General features: G+C 52.3%; 6 protein-coding genes across 6 annotated transcripts; 4 read left to right on the top strand and 2 right to left on the bottom strand.

Annotated features, from left to right (window-relative positions):
* Positions 1-3226: 3226 nt before the first annotated feature.
* J7T55_015301 (interferon-induced gtp-binding protein mx) lies at positions 3227-5832 on the top strand (the record flags this gene model as incomplete). The annotated part of the gene is made up of 2 exons (XM_053139525.1): positions 3227-5675; positions 5738-5832. 2 exons carry the CDS (start codon positions 3227-3229, stop codon positions 5830-5832), a joined length of 2544 nt encoding a protein of 847 aa, XP_052997029.1.
* A 541-nt stretch (positions 5833-6373) lies between these two features.
* J7T55_015300 (nucleoside hydrolase) lies at positions 6374-7468 on the bottom strand (the record flags this gene model as incomplete). The annotated part of the gene is made up of 1 exon (XM_053139524.1): positions 6374-7468. The coding sequence occupies one exon, from the start codon at positions 7466-7468 to the stop codon at positions 6374-6376; it is 1095 nt and encodes a 364-aa protein (XP_052997028.1).
* Positions 7469-8794: 1326 nt separating this feature from the next.
* Positions 8795-9969, top strand: J7T55_015299 (uncharacterized protein; the record flags this gene model as incomplete). The annotated part of the gene is made up of 3 exons (XM_053139523.1): positions 8795-9206; positions 9388-9835; positions 9903-9969. 3 exons carry the CDS (start codon positions 8795-8797, stop codon positions 9967-9969), a joined length of 927 nt encoding a protein of 308 aa, XP_052997027.1.
* A 946-nt stretch (positions 9970-10915) lies between these two features.
* J7T55_015298 (uncharacterized protein) lies at positions 10916-13272 on the top strand (the record flags this gene model as incomplete). Its single annotated transcript, XM_053139520.1, has 4 exons — positions 10916-11361; positions 11418-11815; positions 12148-12306; positions 12449-13272. 4 exons carry the CDS (start codon positions 10916-10918, stop codon positions 13270-13272), a joined length of 1827 nt encoding a protein of 608 aa, XP_052997026.1.
* A 1941-nt stretch (positions 13273-15213) lies between these two features.
* Positions 15214-19836, top strand: J7T55_015297 (uncharacterized protein; the record flags this gene model as incomplete). The annotated part of the gene is made up of 3 exons (XM_053139519.1): positions 15214-15295; positions 15380-16513; positions 16577-19836. 3 exons carry the CDS (start codon positions 15214-15216, stop codon positions 19834-19836), a joined length of 4476 nt encoding a protein of 1491 aa, XP_052997025.1.
* Positions 19837-19873: 37 nt separating this feature from the next.
* Positions 19874-21382, bottom strand: J7T55_015296 (uncharacterized protein; the record flags this gene model as incomplete). Its single annotated transcript, XM_053139518.1, has 1 exon — positions 19874-21382. The coding sequence occupies one exon, from the start codon at positions 21380-21382 to the stop codon at positions 19874-19876; it is 1509 nt and encodes a 502-aa protein (XP_052997024.1).
* Between the last annotated feature and the right edge of the window lie 486 nt (positions 21383-21868).

The raw sequence follows: 21868 nt of genomic DNA, 5'->3' as shown, positions 1-21868 counted from the left end.
AATCATCATTTTCTGTAGGTCAATCAATCGGAGTACTGCGGGAGTCTTCCCAGTTAGTCGATTCTCGATTCGCGTGGAGAGACGGGCCAAAAACGTCATAATCTACCGACCCGGCCTGTGAAATCGCTTCTGAAGGTAGTTCTAGGGGATGTGCCATGCATTTGACTGTTCTAAAATCAGCCCGAATAACAGTTCCCTCTTGATTAGATGTTGAATGCGGGATAGTGGAGAGGTAGTTGTGTTATAGCAGATGAGGTCTACAGAAATGCCGCATTCGTGCAGTCCGAGTAGTTGGGGGTTGTCTATCTGGGACGTGCCGGGTGGGGCTTTTGATGTAACACGAGTTCCTAGGGGGAAAACACCCATTTTTAGGTGATGACGGTGTATACTTCTGGGGTCGGTATACGACTTATCCCGCTTGTCGTTTTAGGGGGCTCGGTGTTTTGCCTTGGTGAAAATCCGCGTTGTACGGAAAGGTAGCTAGGCATGCTGAGAAACTCTCTCGCGTTCCCTTCTGGCATAATGAACCTTACGTGCTGTTGTAATTATTGCTTACTTAGACGATCCCACTAAGTACCAAGCAAGCATAATCAAAGGCACCTCCAAATACCACAATGACACTTGCCCAGGATACAAGCTGCTATGAAATGTGGTTGCTATGCATCACTTACAAGCAGGAGCATTGCCCCGTGCACATATACCCACATTACGCACGCCACGCACGCCACGCACGCCACGCACGCCACGCATGCCAACCCGGGTAGGAATACAACGGTGTCCAGCTGAAGAACCTCTAGTAGCTCGGCCACATCAGCGCTACCTGTACCCTTCATAATGTATAGACGTCGAAGGGCCAGATACTTTGTTTATTGGTTACGACTTCCCTACATCCCGGGTTTAGAACAAGACTAATAGTGGTCTGAGGAAATCAAGGCGTTTCCTCAGTCTGGGGCACGGCTGGAGTCTCGGCTGGAACGTATCGGGTGCCGGTGACAACACTGTTCGCCATCAAGATGAGTTTTCGTTCATACTAAGATCCTCGCGCAGCGAGATGGTAAACTCGGGATCATTGGTGGAAGTAAGGACTTAACAGCGACGTATCGTCGAGGCAGATATCGCGTCTCGGGAGTCGCACACTGGGACTACACTCGGCTCTGAAACAATTTCCAAAGATCTCTCTACCTCGAAACTGCCGTTGTTTGTCTCGCAGAGGGATTTGGGAGCACGGGGCGAGAAGTTCAGAACGGAGGAGCGCGCAGCTAAGCCGTAAACTTTCTCTGAAGGCTTTCATATCCTACTACTCAAGGGCACCAGGGGGCCTCCGCAAGCAATTTGAGGGAAGTCAGCAGCAATCCATTTGATAGCTATAACATATGTTAGGAGGTTCAAAGGGGTGCATCGGTTGTCTCCGGAACGTGCTATGCGGCGGCGAGAGTACGTGGAAGGCGGCACTGGGTGCTGTGCAAGCTGGAAATTCCCGTAAGAAGCGGACCGGGCCGTATGAGAGGACCACTATTCCAAGATCAAGAGGCAGGCTACGTGCTGCGGGCATGCCGTGTTAATTTTGACTCCCAACTGTCTGTCCTTCAGACGCCGTTTGTATCTCCCTAATCCCACGAATAAAGGCTGTTCGTTGCACTTCCCTCCAGCTCGCTCAGAACATTTTTCATCAGTATTTGACACAACTAAGACACTCAACCCAAGCGAGAGAGAATGGATCACATGCAACGGAAGAAGAAGAGAATGAAGTCCAAGCCTAAGCCTTCAGAGGCTGTCAAGGCGCCAAATTCTCCCGATCTCCCTGATGCGACAATGCTAGCAATAATACTGATGATGACACTCCGCATACCTCGCCCTCGTTCGAGATAGACACGCTCGGTTAGTCTGATTTTTGTTTTCTCGAATTCTATTTTGTCCCTCCCCAGATGGTGTTAGAGTCTAGGTAGAATGCATGTCTGCCATCATCTACTTCTTAAGTACGCGCCTGTCTACCTACGTGTTTCGTCTAATACTTGTCTTCCTACCGTAATTGCGCGCGAGTCGTAGCCGCGGCGGCCAACGGCCCTCTTCAACACCAGCTAAACACGGCAATGACCGGCCGTCACGGCAGCTCTGTTGCACTCTAGCCCTAACCCTGAGTGAACGGAAAATTGCTGACTCATCAAGTCAACACGCTATCTTATTTTCCAGAACATGGTGGGCCAGTACCTGTCGAGCAGCCCCAAGATCTTAGCTTTGTGCAACGCGTCTCGCCTCCTCATCCCGTCTGCAGCCCGTCTTATTCCATCGCGCATCCATCCGTCACCTATGGCGGCCTGATTTATTGGCCGGGCCTCCATTTCAGGCTCACTGTTGCGACCAGAAAACATGGCCCGAGAGCAATTGTGGCACATGGACGCATCAGAGGCAGCCTGAAGTCTGACCCGACCTGCCACGCTTGCCAGTCTCGAGTTTGTCCGCCACAAGACAAGAGTACGCAAGCCACGCCACTCCAGGCTTGTGGCACCAAATCAGATCAAATCAATCATGCAAGTGCATGTACGGTAAATGCCAGCACCGAGCGAGGCAGCCAGATTGACAAGCTCGACAAGGTCCTTGCTCGGGCACAGCCGCGTGGGTGGCGACTTTTTTTCTGCACGCGCTTTCGGTACGCTGCGGTACGCTGCGGCACGCTGCGGCACGCTGTCTCGCTCTTCTCCAGTATTCCAGCCCCTCCTGGCGGGCGTGCCAAGGCGATGACGCAGCTCCTCACCCACGGCAGGGTTCCCTCCAGAGACTGAGAGCATAGCCCTCTTCGAGCCCTCTTCTCACTATGGGGAACCAGTCACATGCCACCATTTCAGCCTTCAGGCGGGCTTCTTCTCCAGTCGGACAGTGGCTCTGCTCGTTAGCTCTGTCACTTGGCTATGGACCCTTGGATCTAGGTGGGGCCTGTCTTATTCTGCATCAATCCCTCCGGCCCTGTGGTCAAGCTTAAAACAAGCTGCCTCTGATGCATGCATCTTCCTGCTTGCTCGACCCCCAACGACGTGGCAAGTGGAACCTCTGCTTTAAGAAACGCCCGTCATACCCTGCCTACTCTTCCTAGGCTGTTGTCTTACTTTCTGACCCCATTTCTCTCACTTGTTCACTTCTTGTTTCCTTCTACGTTCACCCAACGCAATCCGCGTCCTCTTGCCAACGCTGTCCCTCTTTGATGAACCTCAGAATGGGATCAGTCGGCAGCATGGATCAACAATCCGCACTAGATTCCGCCCTCGACACCCAGGGCCTCGCCGACGAGCAGCGCGGCCTCCTCGAGCTCATCGACAAGCTGCAGTTCGCACAGCTTGACAATGTCAAGCTGCCGCAAATATGTGTCGTCGGCGACCAGTCTGCCGGCAAATCCTCCGTCCTCGAGGCCATCACAGGCACCCCGTTTCCTCGAGATGCAGGCGCATGCACCAGATTCGCGACCGAGATCCGCCTGCGACGGGCGCCCGAGACCAGCTTGAACGTTTCTATCATCCCGGACAAGAACCGAGACCTCAAGGCACAAGAGGCCCTGCGAAGTTTTGGAGGCAATGTGGACAGCAACATGAGCTTCGAGCAGCTCATGAGATATGCCGTGGACCTCATTGCGCCCAAGAACATACCCGGCCGCTTCGCTGCGCGGGACATCCTCGTCGTTGAGAAGCGGGGCCCTGACATGCCTCTGCTGACGCTGGTGGATCTTCCTGGTCTTGTGCGCGTGGCGAATCGGGACCAATCCATGGATGACATTAAAACCATCGACTCTCTGTGCGAGCGCTACATGAAGAGCTCGCGCACGATTATTCTCGCGGTAGTCGGTGGCAACAGCGATTATGTCCAGGCTCCGATCCTCAACAAGGCGAGACAATTTGACCCCACAGGTTCCCGCACCATCGGCGTCCTGACGAAGCCCGATCTTACCGAATCTATTGGTCTTGAAGACAAGTTTATCGAGCTTGTTAACAACAATGATAAGGCAAACTATTTTCAACTCGGCTGGTATGTTCTCCTCAACCCTGGACCACGTGACGCCGGACAGCCCTGGCCTACGGGTCGTGAGCGCCGCCAGAGGGAAGAGGAGTTCTTCGGCCGGGGTAAATGGCGCTCGCTGCCAGAGTCAATGTGTGGCGCCGATGCGCTCAAGCAGAAATTGAGCGTCCAACTTCAGCGACACATCGGTCGTCACGTAAAGACGCTGCGCCGACAGATCCAGAAGGCTCTGGACGACACGGAGGCGGAGCTCAAGTCGATGGGCGAGGGCAAGGACACGCCAGAAGAGATGCGAATAGAACTCGTGGAGCTCTTCAGCGCCTCCAAGGAGCTCGTCATCCCTGCTGTCTACGGTTTCTACAAGAACCCACCTGGCAAGACATTCTTCCGGTCTACCGCTGACCCACGAGGAACACCGGCGCAGAACCTGCGCGCAAGGGCGGCCGAGGAGAACGACGCTTTCAGCAACCGGGTTAGGGAACATGGCCGCAAATTCGGCTTTTCGCATGCACCAGCAGGTGGAAGGGACTTGTCAGAAGAGCAGAAGCAGAACTATGTCCGACAAGAGGTACAGATGCTCCTCAGCCAGATTCGTGGTTCCGAATTCCCCGGTGACGCCAAGCCCCGAGCTGTGTACATGCTCTTCCAAAGTTACTCCGAGTACTGGCCCAGGTTAGCGCAGGAGCACAAGGATAACCTCGGCGTCGTCTGCAACGAATTCCTGTCCGAGCTGATCGACTATTCATGGCCGAGACGGATGCGCGAGCCCCTCAGGCGCGAGTTCTTGGATGTTCAACTAAAGCAGCTCATGGACAAGGCGCAGAAGGAGCTCGAGCTGCTTTCGCAGGACATGCACCTTGAGGTCCAGCCATACGACCCAGAATACGAAGAGAAGCTCCGCGCATGGCAGGCTAAGTCGCTCAGCGAGGAAGGCGCGCCGCAATGGTCCGAGGCGCAGGAGGTACTAGAGAAGATGTTGATTTACTACGAGTTGTCAGCAAAGTCCTTCATCCGAAACACGATCGTCCAAGTTATCGAGCGACACCTGCTGCAGGGAATGTACTCCGTCTTCGAGTCCCTGCACGTACTCAAGATGTCCGAGGAGACCATCCTCGCCATCGCGGCCGAGAACAAGCAGACCCGCGAGCGCAGGATGCTCCTCAAGAGCCGGCGGCAGGCGATCGAGGAGGCCAAGGATATCTGTGCCAGCCTGGCCATGCGAAAGGAGCTGAGGGCGTATGCCAACGAGGCCGACGCCGAGGACGAGGAGACAAGCGACGAGGACGGTCCGCCCCGACGCCGACCAAGCAACAACAGACAGTCTAGCACCGCCGCACCGCCTCCCCCGCAGGCAAAGTCAAGAAAACCACCAGCGCCGCCGCAGCAAGCGAGCCGGCCCGAGGTCCACACCAACGGCATCCAGCCCGGATCGAACAACCCTTACGCCAACGGCATGAACGGCGAGCACTACACCTCGCACACACCGACACCGAGCAGCGGCAACAATAACAGGCGGACCGTAGAGATCGAGCCAGAGGAGGACTTTTATACGGCGCCCACGTCCGCACCTCCCCCGCCCCCTCCCCCGAGGCCCGACAAAGTGAGGCCGGGCTCGGCGAGGGACCAGCAGGATGATTTGTATAGCGCGGACAGTAGACGTGACTCTTCTTCAGGTACGCAACACCAGCGCAATGGCTCCAGAAACGCGGGAGGATACTCGCTGACGTCCTCGCAGCTCCGCGAGATGAATACAATGGGTACCCGGCGGTAGGCACCGCGCAGCAGGGCCGGAGGGGCGGGCAGATTCGCAAGATTTTGGGGAGGGTCTAAGACAGTAGATGTGTAGAAAGAGCTTTGATTCATGGGTCTGTTTGGTTTTCTCAGCGTTCTTATGACATTTTGGATTCTCTCCTGCTGTATGGTGCTGCGTTGGGATTCATTGGGATTGGGTTCAGGTCGGGTGGAGGGATCATTGGCTCTGTATTTCGGTATTGGGTTTTGGGATCCTGGCGATGGTAGGACGCCATTTGAAATCCATAGATTTTTTTAACCGACCTAGCGGCTGCTTATATGCAAAAGACATGGAGAGGGCTTTAGTTCTCGACGGAAGAGTCCACTCATGTGTCTATGATCCATGAAGTAGATAGAATGCTAGTATCCTTGAGTAAGAGTAGTAGCAATACCAACTCATTGTCCGATCCCTGCGCCCCCCCCGAATTTACATCCTTGAAGAAATAGCATTTCGAAGTGATAATCTACAGTTATCCAATAGCATCTCATGCGTAGTAATGCTCGCGGGACACACCACCAACTCAGCTGCGATGCACCGACAACCCAGTCTCTCTATATTCTGAATGCACTGCTCACACAACTATGAAGACCCAGATATCGGACGGGTAAGTAGGTCAACATAAAGATCAAAGAACCGCGCATTGTCGATCCCAAATACCACAGACGAGACGTTCAAGACCCCAAGCCCCGGGTACGGATCCTCCTCCCACACGAGGCCCTTCCCATACTCAGCACTAAAGTCACAATCCACATCGACATACAACTCCCGCACATCCGTGTCAAAACTCTCATCATAAAGCGACGCCAGCGCAACAGTATCATAAACATACGGCCACCGCTCAATCCCCTCAAACAGCCTCGTAACAGCCGTAGGCGGCGTGTGCCCCGCAACGGCATCATACGTCTCGTTCGAAATCGCCACCGTGTCCGTGACGTCCAGCCCAATGATTTTCCGCGCCGCGAACCCCCCAGCCCGCAGCACCACCCGCGCCGCCTCGGCGTCGAACCACCAGTTCGTCTCCCCCGCGCCCCGGTACGCGTTCCCGGGGACATACGCCTGCCCGCCCATGATGACAAGCCGCCGCACCAGCGGCACGATGTCCGGGGCTTGCGCTATCGCCAGCGCGATGTTGGTCAGCGGGCCCAGCGCGAGGAGCGATACCTCGTGCGGGTGCGCGCGCACCGTCTCGATGATGAAGTCCGCCGCGTGCTGTGGCCGCGCCGCCGTGGTGGTCGCGAAGCCGTCGGGCGGGGCGACTAGGGGCTGCGGGCCTGGGTGCGTGTAGGCGCCGATGTAGCGTGTTGCGTTGCCGAATGCGGCGCGTTCTAGCTGGTAGGCTGGGTAGGTGTGCAGGATTGGTGCTGGGGCGCCGGCGTACACGCCGACTGTGTCTGCGATGCCCATGCGCTCGACGGCTTTGAGGGCGTCGGACACGCCTTGGTTTAGCCATTGGTTGCCTGTTACTATGCTTATGCCGAGGAGGTCTAATTCCCCTGCGCTGTGCAGCTGGGCTGCCATTGCGAAGGCTTGGCCATCGTCGCCGATTGTGTTGAAGTCTGTGTCGAATATTACTTCGGGTGGAGAATTGGTGTTGTTTTTGTTGTGGGTTGTGTGTGGGCTTGCTGTGGCGGCGAGGGGGAACAGGCCCACGGCAAGGAATGGTGAGGCCTTCATGATGGCATTGAATGGGTGCCCAAATGGTGACAATCTACGTGAAGAATATGCACAATATTTTCAAGCCCGTCCCGAATTCCAGATTTCATTTGTCGTATCGGCGTGATCGGCGAGATTCCCCCTCCTGGTCCACGTTGGAAGGGTGTGGACTCACCTCGCCAGCCTTTCTTGACTCGTTTACGCTGTCTGTAGGAGGGATGCACTCGGCGGCGTAGCATGCTGTAAATGACCTAGTGTTAATGACGTATCCTCCCTGTTGAAGAACATATAACAAGACTATAGGCTGAGCATGCAGCGGCTTATCATGCCCCGCTTTCCTTCCCATCTGCTGGTGCTGTTCCTTTTTTTGATCAAAAGTGGTTGTCATGCATTTCCAAGGTAACTAGGTAGTCTCGGATGCGGCCGGGCGTGCAAGGGGGCAGTCTGAATGCTCACGCGAAAAATGTATAATCACTGCTACTTTTTTTTCAGTAAAGATGTCCCTACATTTGCAAAGTCATCTCTAGAAAAATTGGCCTCACAAAGCTGGATTGAGAAGAACATAAACAGTTGCTGAAGCTGTGTCATCTTTCTGCCACTGATAAGAAAGCGGCGAGTGATCTCTTGGCATGCTCGAGGACCGTGTTTGGGAGTGTGAGAGCTTGACCTGTTTCCTATGGCTTCACTGAAATTTCTATTTGCGTATAGAACGATTTCCTTGTACGAAGATATCGTAGAGACTGATGATATGCCGAGCGCCCGGCTTGCGAGTTTTTCTTTTGGTGGCGCCGAATATGAGCTACCTTGAATCATGATATGACAATTGGGCTTGCTAGCCTTATACTCATTGTTGGCGATGCTTCTGTTCATCTAACTTTTACTTCGACACGTCGCCGAGATTGAAGATGACACTGTGAGACTCTGTTTCTATACATATGTGCTATCTCTATGAGTGTCCCAGCCATTGACTGATTAATTCTATACTTCAGTCCGACCGCTCGCCTGCTTTCCATTATTCATGCACTGTTGTGTTTTTTACAATCTTCCAATATGGTTTGTGGGACTCATCAGGAGCATCATTGCTTCTGCAGTGTCTCTTATGAATGACCTTCTCTCTCCGAGGAAGTCTTTCAAAGACATAGCCGCCGAGTCTTTCTTCACCATATATCCATTCAGAAGATATAACGGCCGTTTGTGGGTTAGTCAAATTGATCCGCGTCTTTGTGTGAGCGCATGATGTTCACTTTGAAACACATTAAACCTGTCGCTTCTAGCCATTTGATTTTTAATTCATAAAAATTGCACGGGAATACCAATTCCTCACGAGAAGCTACTGTTGTCAATACCATGGCTGCCAACGGTATGACGCTGCGAAGCGGCAGGGTTTTGGGCGCTGCTCCACCATCACCAGTGCCACCGCCGGCTGCGATCCAACCAGGACAATTCCCTCCGGGTTTGCCAGCTTTCAATACACTAATGGGACTACCGCCGGCAGTGCGCATGACAATTCTTGGAACTGTGTTCCAAGGGCAACCCAGGATGGATCTTGAAGATCTTTTAAGACCTCGAGACCTGGCCAGCTTCTGTTTAGTCTGCCAACAACTCAAGGCCGAGGCCACAGAAGCTTACTTTAGAGTCAGCCTCTTTGATGTCACAGTCCTCACCTCGGTCCACGATGTACAGTTCCTCCGGACGTCAGTCAATTGGGGGCAGCCGCCTACGCCCAACAGACCATTCTTGTATACCTTTCAGGAATTCCGTAGGCTCGCCGCACGTGCCCAGCCGCTTTCGCCATCCCGAGCCAGCCGAAGTTGGGGCAGGGCCTCCGTCTTGAGAGTGTCAGTATTGGTTTCTTTTATATGATTCAGACAAATTCGTTCACACATGAGAGATGTCACCTCAAAGTCCATAGTGAGAACTGATTTTTGAGAAACGTATAGCGCGAAGTGCTGGGGAGTTCCCCTGGGATACATGCTATCAGTGGGTGAAGGACGCCGGACCATTCATAAGGAACGTCAATTTCAACGTCATAACACCGCTCAGAGCCTACGAGCCAATGGTCAGCGTCGCCCGTCGAAACCAGCTCCAATGGAACTACCCAATCCACGGTCTATTCTCCGTGCAAGTATTGCCGGGTCCTGGGGCCAACGTGAGGACGGTGTGGTTTCCGCCCACGTACCCACCGGCCCCCGTGCCCGCCGGACTCATGCTCCCGCCGGCTGCGGTGGCCGGAATCCCGTACCCTTACTATCCTGCCAACTCCAGTGCCTTCGACGGACAGTGTCAGCGTGCAAACATCGAGGCTCGTAGGCTGCGACAGTCGTATCTGCCAGCGGTGCAACCACCTGGAGCGATGGGATTCACAGGCTTCACCCTTCTGGATTTGAGGTCAATAGCGAAGTCGTTTAGTGAACCGAGTATATACACTATACAGTACTGAAACAGTATCATGTAGCGAGATAGCTGTCAGGTACTTCACCAATTTCCCAGTCATATGGGACAGAGGACCTGGTCTCATCTAATTCAATGCTAGAGTAACTGCATCGTTTTGACGACTCGAGACAAGATCATCACTCCAACACTCCCCTGATCTTTTCGTTCGTCACATGGCCCTCTTGAGACAGCCGGGTCGTATCTGTCATCGAAGACAAAGTCCTGGAGAGGGAAAGATCTTGACGTGATCTTCGACGTCAGATGGTATTAAAAGGAACTTGCCTCTAGCGTTTCCTGATCCTACCGAAACAGAAGAGGTGGCACTGTTATCAGGACTTACCGACTAGATTTATGTAGCATCAACAGTGTCTGTGTGCAAGGCCGTAAGACCCTGCGACTCCTGTCTAGTCATTCGTACAGCACGACATTCTGTCCGCATCATGTGCTTTTGTCCAGTATTTCTCGCCTTTGCGTGCGATTGAGAGATTATGGCGAGCGCCCAAGTCAGAATAGCACCAGCTGATCTAACCTGGCACCGAGAGATATCACAGCACATTGGTCACAGGACCTTGCCAAGGGTTCTGCTGTGGCTTTGCTTGCACACTTAAATGCAGACGAGATTTACTGCTGCTGTGTCACTACTGTGCCACCGCTGCACCGCGGCGACCTGCCGCTTGCGCCACATATGGAGGGATTTTGTGTTCGAACGAATGAGAGCTAATGTGCCTGTGGTTTTTGGGCATGCACGCATTAGTATCAACAGCTGCGCCATGCTCTAAGGTAGGTACGGGTTACATAGCCACAGCAAGGCAGACAATGAGAGACGATGCGGGGTGTTCTCTAGTTGCCAGACACGATAGTCCCTCCTTCTCCCCCCTTCTCCCATTCGACAAACGGGAGAAGATTATTTTCAATGGGTTCACTGAAGTGCCCCGTCTTTTCAAGCAATTTCATTCAGAGACTCTAGCTGAACTTGACCAGCCCGACACCGTATCTGCCTTGTCATTGGCTTGTTAGCCCTGGTGTTCAGACATCATGGAGCCCCTCACTGCATTTGGGCTCGCTGCGTCTATCGTTCAATTCGTTAACTTCGCCACTACCCTGATCAAAAAGGGTTCGGAAATAAATGATTCGGTCGCAGGCTTGTCTCGAGACCTTGAAATTGACGAAACCTACGAGGACCTCAATCGATTCAGCTCGACACTTGAAGAAGGATGCAGCATAGAAATCAACACTGCGGATCCGGAGATTCGAGACAGTACCAGTTCACTAGCCACCCTGGCAAAGGCCTGCAAGTCCGATTGTAGCACCCTGTTGGAAATTATCCATAGTCTCAAGGTGCAAGGTGGCCCGAAACGTAGAGTCAAAAGTTTGAAGGCCGCGTTCGCAGCGATGCGGAAGGAAGACGTGATAAACCAGTTGAAGGAGCGCTTAACCAGGACCGAGACCCAGATTACAGTCCATCTGTGTCGCATATCCAAGTAAGCACTTTTGATGCCCAACACTTCGATTAGAAACCGGCTTACCAACCATATAGGCATCATCTCGAGCGTCACACAAGACTCTTGGAACACTTGGCGGGGCGAGCCTATGCTCTCGAGGTCGATCAAAGGGCCAGTTTCGACACACTGGCCATCAAATTGAACGAGATTAGGGCAGTCATCACGTCAAGATTTAAAATCATGCCGGATAATTCGGAAGTTGAGGCAATGCGTGATCAACTGACCGCTCTCGGCCTTGCAGAACGAGATATCACCCGAGAACAAGCAATTTTGAGCAGTCTATCTTTCGAGCATCGTTTGGATAGATACGAGGCAATAAGTCGGGCGTATAATGCGACTTTATCTTCGATATTCCACCCGGATGGTTTGCCCAGCCAAGGGGAAAGACTACTTGAGTGGCTCAGATGTGGGCAAGGGATCTTCTGGGTCACCGGTAAACCCGGATCTGGAAAGTCTACCCTTATGAGGTTTCTTGCAGACAACTCTCAAACACACACACTGCTTTGGCGGAATGGGCGGGCAGTGAACCTGTCTTTATATCGAGCCATTACTTCTGGTGTTCTGGAAACTCTTTGCAAAAGTCCCAGGAGGGTCTGTTTCGCACCTTATTGCATGGCGTCTTTCAGCGATGCCCGAGTTTGATACAAGAATTATGCCCTGATCGATGGGAAACGTCTGGAGAAGGACAAGGGGCCCAGAAAGATCATTGGCCACTCGATGAGCTACTTACCGTATTCTCATCCATCACTACCCCTCCTGAACTAGCGGTCAAGTTTCTCATCTGCATTGATGGGCTTGATGAGTATCGAGGGGACCATGTCGAAATTTGCACCACCTTGAGTGAAATTGGATTGGCTTCTGATGACATCAAAATCTGCGTCTCTAGTCGACCATGGAACGACTTCCAAAAGGCATTTGGATCAGGTGATCCGCGTGCATGAGCTGACGGAAAACGACATCCGGAAATATACTCAAGCAAGGATTTTCAAGCATTGGGCTTGGGAATATTTATCAGAAGGCATTGAAAATACAGGCTCTATAGTGGATTTGATAACGCGGCGTGCAGAGGGCGTCTTCCTCTGGGTTTTCCTTGTCACCAAGGAAGTCAGGGAGGGCATGAGCAACCACGATAGCCTATCCGATCTCTACCGAAGGGTCAAGGGCTTCCCTCCGGACTTGGATCAATTCTTCAAGCACATTCTGTCATCGGTGGATCCTTTCTATGGACCAAAAATGTCATCCGCATTGCAAACCGCTGTGGCAGTCGAAGAGCCCCTGGAGCTGTCAATTTACGACTTTCAAGAACAAGAGTTCGACAACCCAAATTATGCATTAGATCTGGCTATAAAACACTCTCGCAAGGATTTTGTCGAAAAGCGCTTGAACGATATTGAAAAACGTCTGAATGGCTGGTGCAAAGGCTTACTGGAGGTTCACTATGATGATAAGGTCTATTTCCTCCACCGCACTGTCAGAGATTTCCTGAAGACCCGTGAGACGGGGTCTTTTCTAGAATGCAGATTACCAAAAGGTTTCTGTGTCGGCGTTTCAATTGTGAAAGCACACACTGCGTGGATCAAATCACGCACCTTCTTACCCAAACGCCGCTACGGCGACGACGAGACTCCTCGATGGAAAATGCCTTTGAGAAAGGTGCGTGGCCTTCTGAAAGCTGCTTCTCATCTTGAAGGGTACTCAGAAGCCACCTATGAGGTTGAATACGCCGTCTCAGCCCATATCGACGCATTCGAAGAAGCTATAGGCCAACACGAAACCGCGTCTGCTTCGAAATTTGGCTTGTTTCGTGATTCCCAGCAATCCGTTCGTCTTCTAAGGTCACGCATCTTCACATCCGGTCTGTCGTATTACCTGCACAAGAAATTGTCATAGACCTCGGACTACTTCGAAATTGTTACAGATCGACCGTTGGAAACGCTCCTGGACGCTTGGTGCGGCCAAGAAACAGCCTTAGGGGCGTCTCCTGGTTTTTCTGATACAGTATGCCGAGATACTTTGCGTGTCTCCTCGAGAACGGCGAGGATCTAAACGCCAATCTTTCCGATATGAGCCCAACCCCATTTCAAAAGCTTTTAGCTTTATGTAACACAGAGAAACTCGGCTCATTACAAGAAACATGGCCAATTATCCGTAATCGGATGATCTCACTATTTCTGGAGTTTGGAGCCATCCAACTGTGTTGGTATCTTATTCCACTAAAGGGCGCGAAAGGTTGGTAGGGCCTTGCCATTTTATGCTATCGCTCGCATTCAAGATTGGACCAGACACCATTGTTGAAAACGCATACCTGCTGGAGCTCGATTCGTTTTTGGAGCATGGGGGGAGTCCCGAGTCGAAGGAAGTTTGGCCATCATCCGCTCCCTACCAACCGACTGTACTGGAATCTGGCCGTGAATTTTCTTTTCCAAATTGGGAACAGCGGATCATAATAGTCCCTTCAACACATCTTTGGTTTCTGAGGTCGCTAGCAGGCTCTTGCGACGGATCCAAGATCAAGCGGAGTTGGAAAAAGCATGGGCGGTCCTCCATTCGGCCCTACCAAGGGCGATCTGCCTACGAATGAGAGGAAAGGTAGCAGGAGACAAGAGGAAAATACACTGAGCATAGTACATGAGTATTTTCAATGGGCGTTTCAAGACCTGATAATCTAGATGGTAACCTAAGCATGATTCTACACTTCATGTCTACAGCGACTTTCGAACTCACACTTCAAGTACTCAAAAATCTCCTATGTTGAACAATTGCCATACTGAGAATTACTCTTATCACGATGATACGCCCATGAATGATAGATTTCAAATATGCATATTGAGCACGCCGCAAAACTATAGCTTACATAGGTATTATTTGTATTTCCCAAGAGCTTCTCAACTAACATTTTGACTTCGCTCTAGAAAGAATTTCTATCTGTGCATAGAGACGCAACATTAGTCTTGTAGTGGAGACCTATAGAGGCACCGCTCATAAGATATACGTGATCAAAGATTATTGAACGACCTTGTCTGCACAGGTCGCTAAGAGACAGGAAGGATAGCTGCCTTCCAAAGTGTCCCACGATTAGGTAAGCAGGACCGGGGCCTTTGGGGTGCAGGATACTTCGTTGCACGTAATTTGCTGATGAAACAAACATGCATCATGGAATTGGCTGTTGGCAGGCGGCAATGGATATCATGGGGACTGCCCAGCTTCCACTGCGGCTTAGATGCGAATGGTAATTGCAGGTGAGGAGGAGGTATTGCGCAGCATCAAATTGGTCAACAGAGCGAGTGGCGCATCTTCGTGGCTTCCTACATCTGTGCCGCGCCAAGGGCAAGTCTTTCAGACTCCGCGAATGATAAGAGACCGTGACAACCACACTGGGGCCTAATCGCATTAGTGCTGATAAGTGGGGTTCCTCGAGCGTGAAGTGCCCTTTGAAAAATGTGGATCCCGCAGCAATGTGTGGTTACACAACAGGAAAATGCCACAAAATGGGGCAATGTCTTCTGCCTCGTTTGCGGGAACGGATTGATGCCTTGCTGGGTTGCCTTGTGGTGAACCTTGGAAGTGTGCCATCTGGTCTGTACCCCAAGGAGCAGAATGCCAAGAGGTGGTCACGCATCTGCTTTTTGCGACAATGACGGATCGCTGATACATGTGCCAGCATACAAAATTCAGGCACCTCCTTCCAGCTCTTTACACAGAGCTCTTACGCAAATCGCTACCCAGAACCTTCAACAACAATTTAGAATGTGCACCTCTTACATGGCAAGCACGCTTGAGATTCTACAACTCACCACCTGAGCAGTTCGACACACCGTTTCGACTCTAACAATGGCGCTCAAACGAAAGGGAGATTCTTCTGAAATCCCGAGCATGTCGGGAGATTCAGAAGCCGTTTTACATGCGTCCGTTGGTAAGAATCCATGCTTTGCATTCGAGGCTCAAAAGCGAAGTGATATCTGTGATTTTCTTAGTTGCTTCTGACGATTGTTCAAAGCCCGCGAAATGCTCTTCGATAAGATCCTTGACCAGCTCGCCGCCAGCAGCCTCTTCAGCAACCCCACTTTTGCACCTACCATCTTCATCGTTTATGCGCATGACAACGAAAAAGAGGGAACCGCCTATGATGGATGTGTTCGGAAGATGATATCATGGTTGAAAAAGATCCATGCTCAAATACTGTCAGATCAATCGGCGCTCCCTCTTCTCCAACCCAGAATCGAGGGCACTGACGCCATCCGCAACATTCTTGCCAACCAACTCTGCCTGCTCCCACCGAGAACTGACGATGCTGGATTGCCGGCAATGACTAGCGTTAGTAAGGTCATTGTATGCGGCTCAGAGGTCCTTGAACGATACTATAACAACCCGGCCGCCTTGTCTTATATCGGAGACATCGTCGAGCTTTGCAATACTGGAGCTGATCAGTCAACGATGGCGCTAATCCGAGATCGCGTCGAGACTGAGAGTCGAAAAGACGACTTTCACCATGTCCTCACGGAGCTCGCGTTCCTAGAAGTCAGGACATCTCGCGTTTCTGAGATACATGGCATGGTGCCTGTTGTATTGAACCAAATCAACGCAGACGAAGCTCCTATGCAATACCTGCCGAGTTTCTACAACACAGATGTCAAACTCAAGTTGAAGTCTCCTGAGACAAGTTCACTACATAAGCTTTTCTTCAAGCTACTCGAACAGCTCTTCCCAGACGACAGAGACTTCATCAAACCTTTCAGAGACTGCTACGACTCGGTTTGCAGCAAGCTTCAGCTGGATGGCGAGGCGCCTGCGCGCCGGAGAGAATTTGACAACATCGTCAGTCTGCGTGTTACAGAAGCGTATCAAACCTTTTGGAGCCTCTTTTGCGTTGTTTTGAGAGACGGAAAGCTCCAGGCGTATGCCGGCAAACTCAGCGGCCAAGTGTCTCAAGTCCTTGAAATGACAAGCTTGTCGGCACAGCACCAGATCCTAAAGTGGCTGTCCCCTATTGCAGCTCCAGAGCAACACGGAAAATACCATGATTCGGGGACAAGCCGTATGCAAGGCACCTGCGACTGGGTAATCCAGGACGAGAAATTTTGTCGATGGTACGCTCACAAGGGCTCTGCACTTCTTTTCCTTTGTGGCAACAGTAAGTGCTCGAGACGTCTGTCAGCTTGATCACAGATATATGCTAATTAACGCAACTCCAAAGTGGGTACAGGAAAAACTCATTCTACATCGAGAGTTGTCGATTGGGTGGAGCAGGGTCTTTCAACAAATAGCAACGATGAAGCCTTCGCCTACTTCTATTGCAACAAGCAAGACCCAGCGCGCCGCGAGTCGAAAGAGATCTTGCGGAACATCATACGGCAATTGGCCACCGGACCATGGAAGGCAGCTGAGAAAAGTGGGACCATCCACAAAACGGTGTACAATTTGTGGAAGAAAAGCCAAGGGCAGGGAATAAGCTCGACCTTTGCTCAATGGGAAGCATGTCTGCTGGCGCTGATTGACACATATCCTAGGACCACTATCGTGCTTGACGCCCTTGACGAGTGTGAAAAGGAACAACGACGGGACTTGATCAACCTTTTGGTCACACTAGCAACGAGACACTCAAAGGACCAGCCGGTCAAAATATTTGTGTCGACGAGACCCGAGAAAGATATGCTCCGACACTTCGACAAATACCCCGCTATTCGCATGCAAGAAAAGCACAACACGGACGACATAGCAATCTTTGTGCGGACTCAAATTGCAGAACACCACAGATGGTCTAAGATGTCCGAACAGTTCCGGACCGATGTTATCGACACGCTTCTGGAGAAAAGCGGGGATATGTTCCTATTCGCATCACTTCAAATGGAGCACTTACTGCTTTGCAAAACTGAACCTGCGCTCAAAGCTCGCCTCGCGAAACTTCCAGACTCTTTGGAGAAGACTTACGAAGAGATATATCAAAGGGCAGCATCGGATCCTGATGAGAGGAATCTTTTGGACCGAGCGGTCCGGTGGGTTATGTGCTCGGCAAGGCCTCTGACTACCGATGAGTTGGTGCTTGCCATCTCCCAGGACTCAGATTCCGATGAAGTAATGCCACAGCGCCAAGATGTGGATGAAGAACTGATTCTGGAGTTGTGTCATAACCTTTTGTGCCTTGACGTTCTTGACGTCAGCCACGATGGTAGCATCGACGACAGGCTCAATGACGACGAAGGGAAGAGCCAGCCGGTGTGGCGGCTAGCACATCAAGCGGTGGCAGAATTCTTTGAAGGCAGCATCTGCTGCAATTATGATCTTGCTCACTTTGAAGTTGGGAAGGTGTGCCTGATGGTCCTGCTCGATACCTTCGGCAGGGAGTCTGCTCGGTCGCGAGATGGCCCCGATGACGTTTCTGAAACTAGCGAGGGCTATGTGTGCCCTTGCAGGAAAACCTCAACCCCAGTGACAGATCCTTATATGGCAAACGACCATTTGGAAATGAAAAACTCTCTTGCGGAATATGCAATCTATGCCTGGCCGACGCATGTGCGCGCACAAGAGCACCGTCAGGCCCATAGCATTGCTAGGCTGTCCCAGATACTACAGCAGTTCCTGGGTGAACCAGAAGAGAGCAGCCTGATCTATGACAGATGGCTCGAGCATACATTCCATAGACATTCGCTCAAATCTTGGTCTATTTTCTCGTGGCCAATGATGCCCCCCACCTGGGAAGGGGAGCCTAAGATGAACCCCATCAGCTTGGCATGTTACCTGGGCTTTTACACTACTTTGACGAAGTGGTGGGATCTTTTCAATTTTGACGAAAACGGTGGTTTTTCGGTCACCACCCCATATGAGTGGCAGCCAATTCGGACTATCCCCTCTTCGTGTCTGTTTCGACCACTGAAGCTGTCGCTCGTGGCGCTGGCTTGTATCCACGATGAGGTGAAGATTCTTCAGCGTCTTTTGGATCGAGGGGCCCATGTCAACACTATTGAAGAATACGAGCTGCCCCCAATCGTTGTCACGGCAGGGAACGACTCGGTAAATTCACTGGAGGAGTTGCTTCGACGTCGCACTGAAATGTGCTCACCATTCACGAGACGATACGGACACGTTGTGCATTTCGCCATCTACAGCAACTCGTTAAAGGTTTTGGAACTGCTGCTGGACCGATTTGTTGCGGGGCCGGGGGAGGTGGAAGAGACTTTGAAGGAATTCCGATGGACGGCTTCTATGTCGGCAGACACGATCACAATGCTCCTTGACAAGGGCATGGACGCGAATGTGCGTCTTGGAGAGGGATCTCTGCTGGCAGCGGCGGTAGTTACAGGGGCCGAGGACCTGGTCCGCCGGCTACTGGCAAATGGCGCGGATGTGAACGCCCAGTGGGAGGTCTTGGGATTCAGAAATGCTCTCGAAGCTTCCTTATCTCGGCACCGCGGTCCGTCCTGGCCCTGGGATCCGGCAATAACCTATGTACTGATCGAGCAAGGGGCGTGTGTCACCGCACGAACCGTCTCATTGGTGTGTCGGTGGTCAGAACACCTGCAGCCGGGTCACCATTCCCAGAGTAGGAAAGAAGAGGTCCTACAGCTACTTTTGGGGCATACCCCAGACTTGAGTGAGATATGGACAGATCAATTCGGCAGCAACACCACTGCCTTGATTGAGATAGTCAAGTCCGGCGAGGTGCGTGAAGTGCGGTTTTTGATCAAACATGGCGCCGATGTGAACCAGCAGGTGGGAGGAGTATACGGTGATGCGTTAAACACTGCAGTCTGGGCCACTTTCGAAAGCGCAAAAAATCCGGATTATCGGTATCCGACTGCCGCTGTGTTCGAGGCGCTTGTTGAGGAAGGCGCCAGCCTCGAGACCCTGGAGGGTGACCGCCTCAACACCGCACTCGTAGCTGCTGCGCTGGCTGGTTCGGAGGACATGGTGCAGCTTTTTCTCGACCACGGCGCAAATCCAAATGCGTTTTGCAAATATAAATGGGCCACCGCACTCAGCGCGGCTGCACAGTCATGGCACCCCCGAGCACCGGACGTGGTTCGTACTCTTCTGGACGGCGGCGCTGACGTCAACGCCTACTTTCCGGAGTCCATCAATAACGATTATAAGCTTGCACTTGATTATCCTCTGCATCAGATACTTCAACTATTACTTATGCATCAGTATAAGAAATGGGACTCTTGGCTTCAGTTGGCCTCCGTTCTCCTGTCAAACGGCGCCATCTGGGACATTGACTTCGCACAATGGAGGGAATGCCTCAAACTACGAGCATCCGAGTTCGAACGGCGGCATGCCCAGTCTCTGGACCAATCAATGCAGATGCTGAAGAGGAACAGAACCAGCTTCTTCCTGAAGCACCCAGCGGCAGCATCTGACGAAAGCTGGAGGTTCAAAGGCATCGAGGACCCAAGTTCAAACACGAGAAGTATCTTGAGGGTAATGCGGTTTCTATCCGAGTTCATCCATGTAAAATAATCTACGCCTTGGTAGCTTGGTGGTCTAGCTGGAACTTCTATATTACTGCGGCAGCTCGGTACTGCTGCCTTCTTCGTACCTCCGTCTTCCGTCTAAGAACCTTGGTGTGATGTGCCTGCCTCCAGAAGCGTCTGTGCACACTGTCCCGGACAGCTTTGTCATTATATGCTAGCCCGCGAGGGAAGAATATCTCCAACATGGCGAGCCCAGCCGTCGGCACCCACTTCTCAAGCTCTATCAACGCCCCATGCACACCTGGAACATGCACTTCTCTCTTCCGTGCAGAATCATTTTCATGCCCCCTTTTACAACTCCGGAATAATAACACAGAAATGGCAGATGGATGTATATTTGCATCGCCTGCGACCACGTGAGGATGTACGGGCTCCAGCCAGTGCGGTACTCCGTCTTTTTTCGACATAGAATCAATCCATTTCGGCATAGGCCGGGACCGCTTCTTGAATTCGCCCGTCTCACTCGGCTTCCAAGGTTGTGAATTATCGGACACCCAAAGAGCAAGCTCGGCGAGCCCGTCCTCGGTGACCTTCAAGTCGACCTCGTCATCTGCCTGGTCCTGATACGACTGACGCATCCCAATGATCGCCGGGGCACGAGTGGACCTGCGCAGATGGAACCTGCTAGCTCGAGGTGACCTTGGCGCCCCAGCCGCAAAGAGATTTTGCAGCATTCCTATGCCGCCGATACACACGAGATACCACATGTGATACTGGATGCCCGACACGCTTATAAGGAGACAAGTCCACAATATGCTCAATCCGAGCGCCATCGCTCTAGTTCCCGGCTGCGGGAAGAGCGATCCAGCTGCAAGGCTTTCGAAATCCCATGCGCCTGGAGCTGCAATGAACACCATGACATGTTGGCTGCCGTTCCCCCGAGTCAAACAGGTGACCTTGTGCTGCTCAACTCGTCTAGCAGTCCATTTCTCCTGGACCCATTGCGGTATGGCGCATGTGACAAGTGCAAGGAAGCTCCCACAGAAGGTAACCAATGCAATCGACCAGTCGCCGTACAAAGCCCAAGGCACGGTCGCAATCGCGATCTGGACAAACAAAGTTGCCCACCCCAGCCACCAGACCAGATCCCGAGCCGGTGGCGCCACAGGCAACAGCTCAAAAATATCGACCCGAAGAGACTCGGCCCTCCCGCCCTCCTCCACCGAACGCGGGTCAACCTCATGCCGGATCTCATGGTCCCGAAGCAGCCTCCCCAGCGCCCACGACCGGTTCTCCCGCGAAAAACCCGTGGAGCAGTTCACCAGGACGCACGGGTGGTCGCACGCCGGCATGAGAGCCATGTCGCCAAAGGCCGCCAGCAGGCTCGAGAAGCCGTACGCCACCCAACCGAACGAGAAGGCCACGGGCGCGACAGAGATCGCGGGGCCGCGCTGCCCAAAGGGCCGTACTTGATGCCCTACCAGCTGCGCGATGGCCTTTTGCACGATGTCGCCGCCGAGGAGGAGGAGCAGGCTGAGGATGTCTCGCGGGTTGCCCCACTGCTGGCGCAGTTCGGCCTCTGGGGTGCTCATTGCGGGATTTCGTCAAGCTGTGGTTCTAAAACTTCGACTCTTGGCCAGAGGAGGTTGTCGAAGAGGGTGCAGGTAGTTGTCCGGAGGTGGCGAGCTCATAACTTATTCAGGTCGGAAGGTCGCGAGAGTAGGTTTTAGCGTTCGAAGCGTCTGAGCCCAACCTGCAAGTCACAGCTGCTGGTGGCACAGTCAGCATGAAGCAGGGCCAGTACGTGACGTGACTGGACTACGCAATACATGTCCCCAGGCTAAGTGTTGCCCCATGTCTTAGGATCAATTCTGAGCTGACCTGAGGATTTACCCTACATTTGACCAAAACTTTGGGGGCGTGTTCTTGGGCTTTTCCCCCTCTGTTTATCCTTTGTGAGTGGGCATCAAATTGTTTTCTTACCTCGGGCTCATTGCTGCGCCTCGTGCTGAGCATAATAAGGCTTTTTCGCCTCTTCCATTTGCTAGTTACGCGTTGTATACTGTCTATATCAAGCA

This window comes from Diaporthe amygdali, assembly GCF_026229845.1.
Source record: "Diaporthe amygdali strain CAA958 chromosome Unknown NODE_5_length_1802954_cov_64_987939, whole genome shotgun sequence".
In the NCBI taxonomy this organism is placed as follows: domain Eukaryota; kingdom Fungi; phylum Ascomycota; class Sordariomycetes; order Diaporthales; family Diaporthaceae; genus Diaporthe; species Diaporthe amygdali.
Note: the sequence above shows the minus strand (reverse complement) of the source record. Positions and strands in the feature narration are given on the sequence as shown.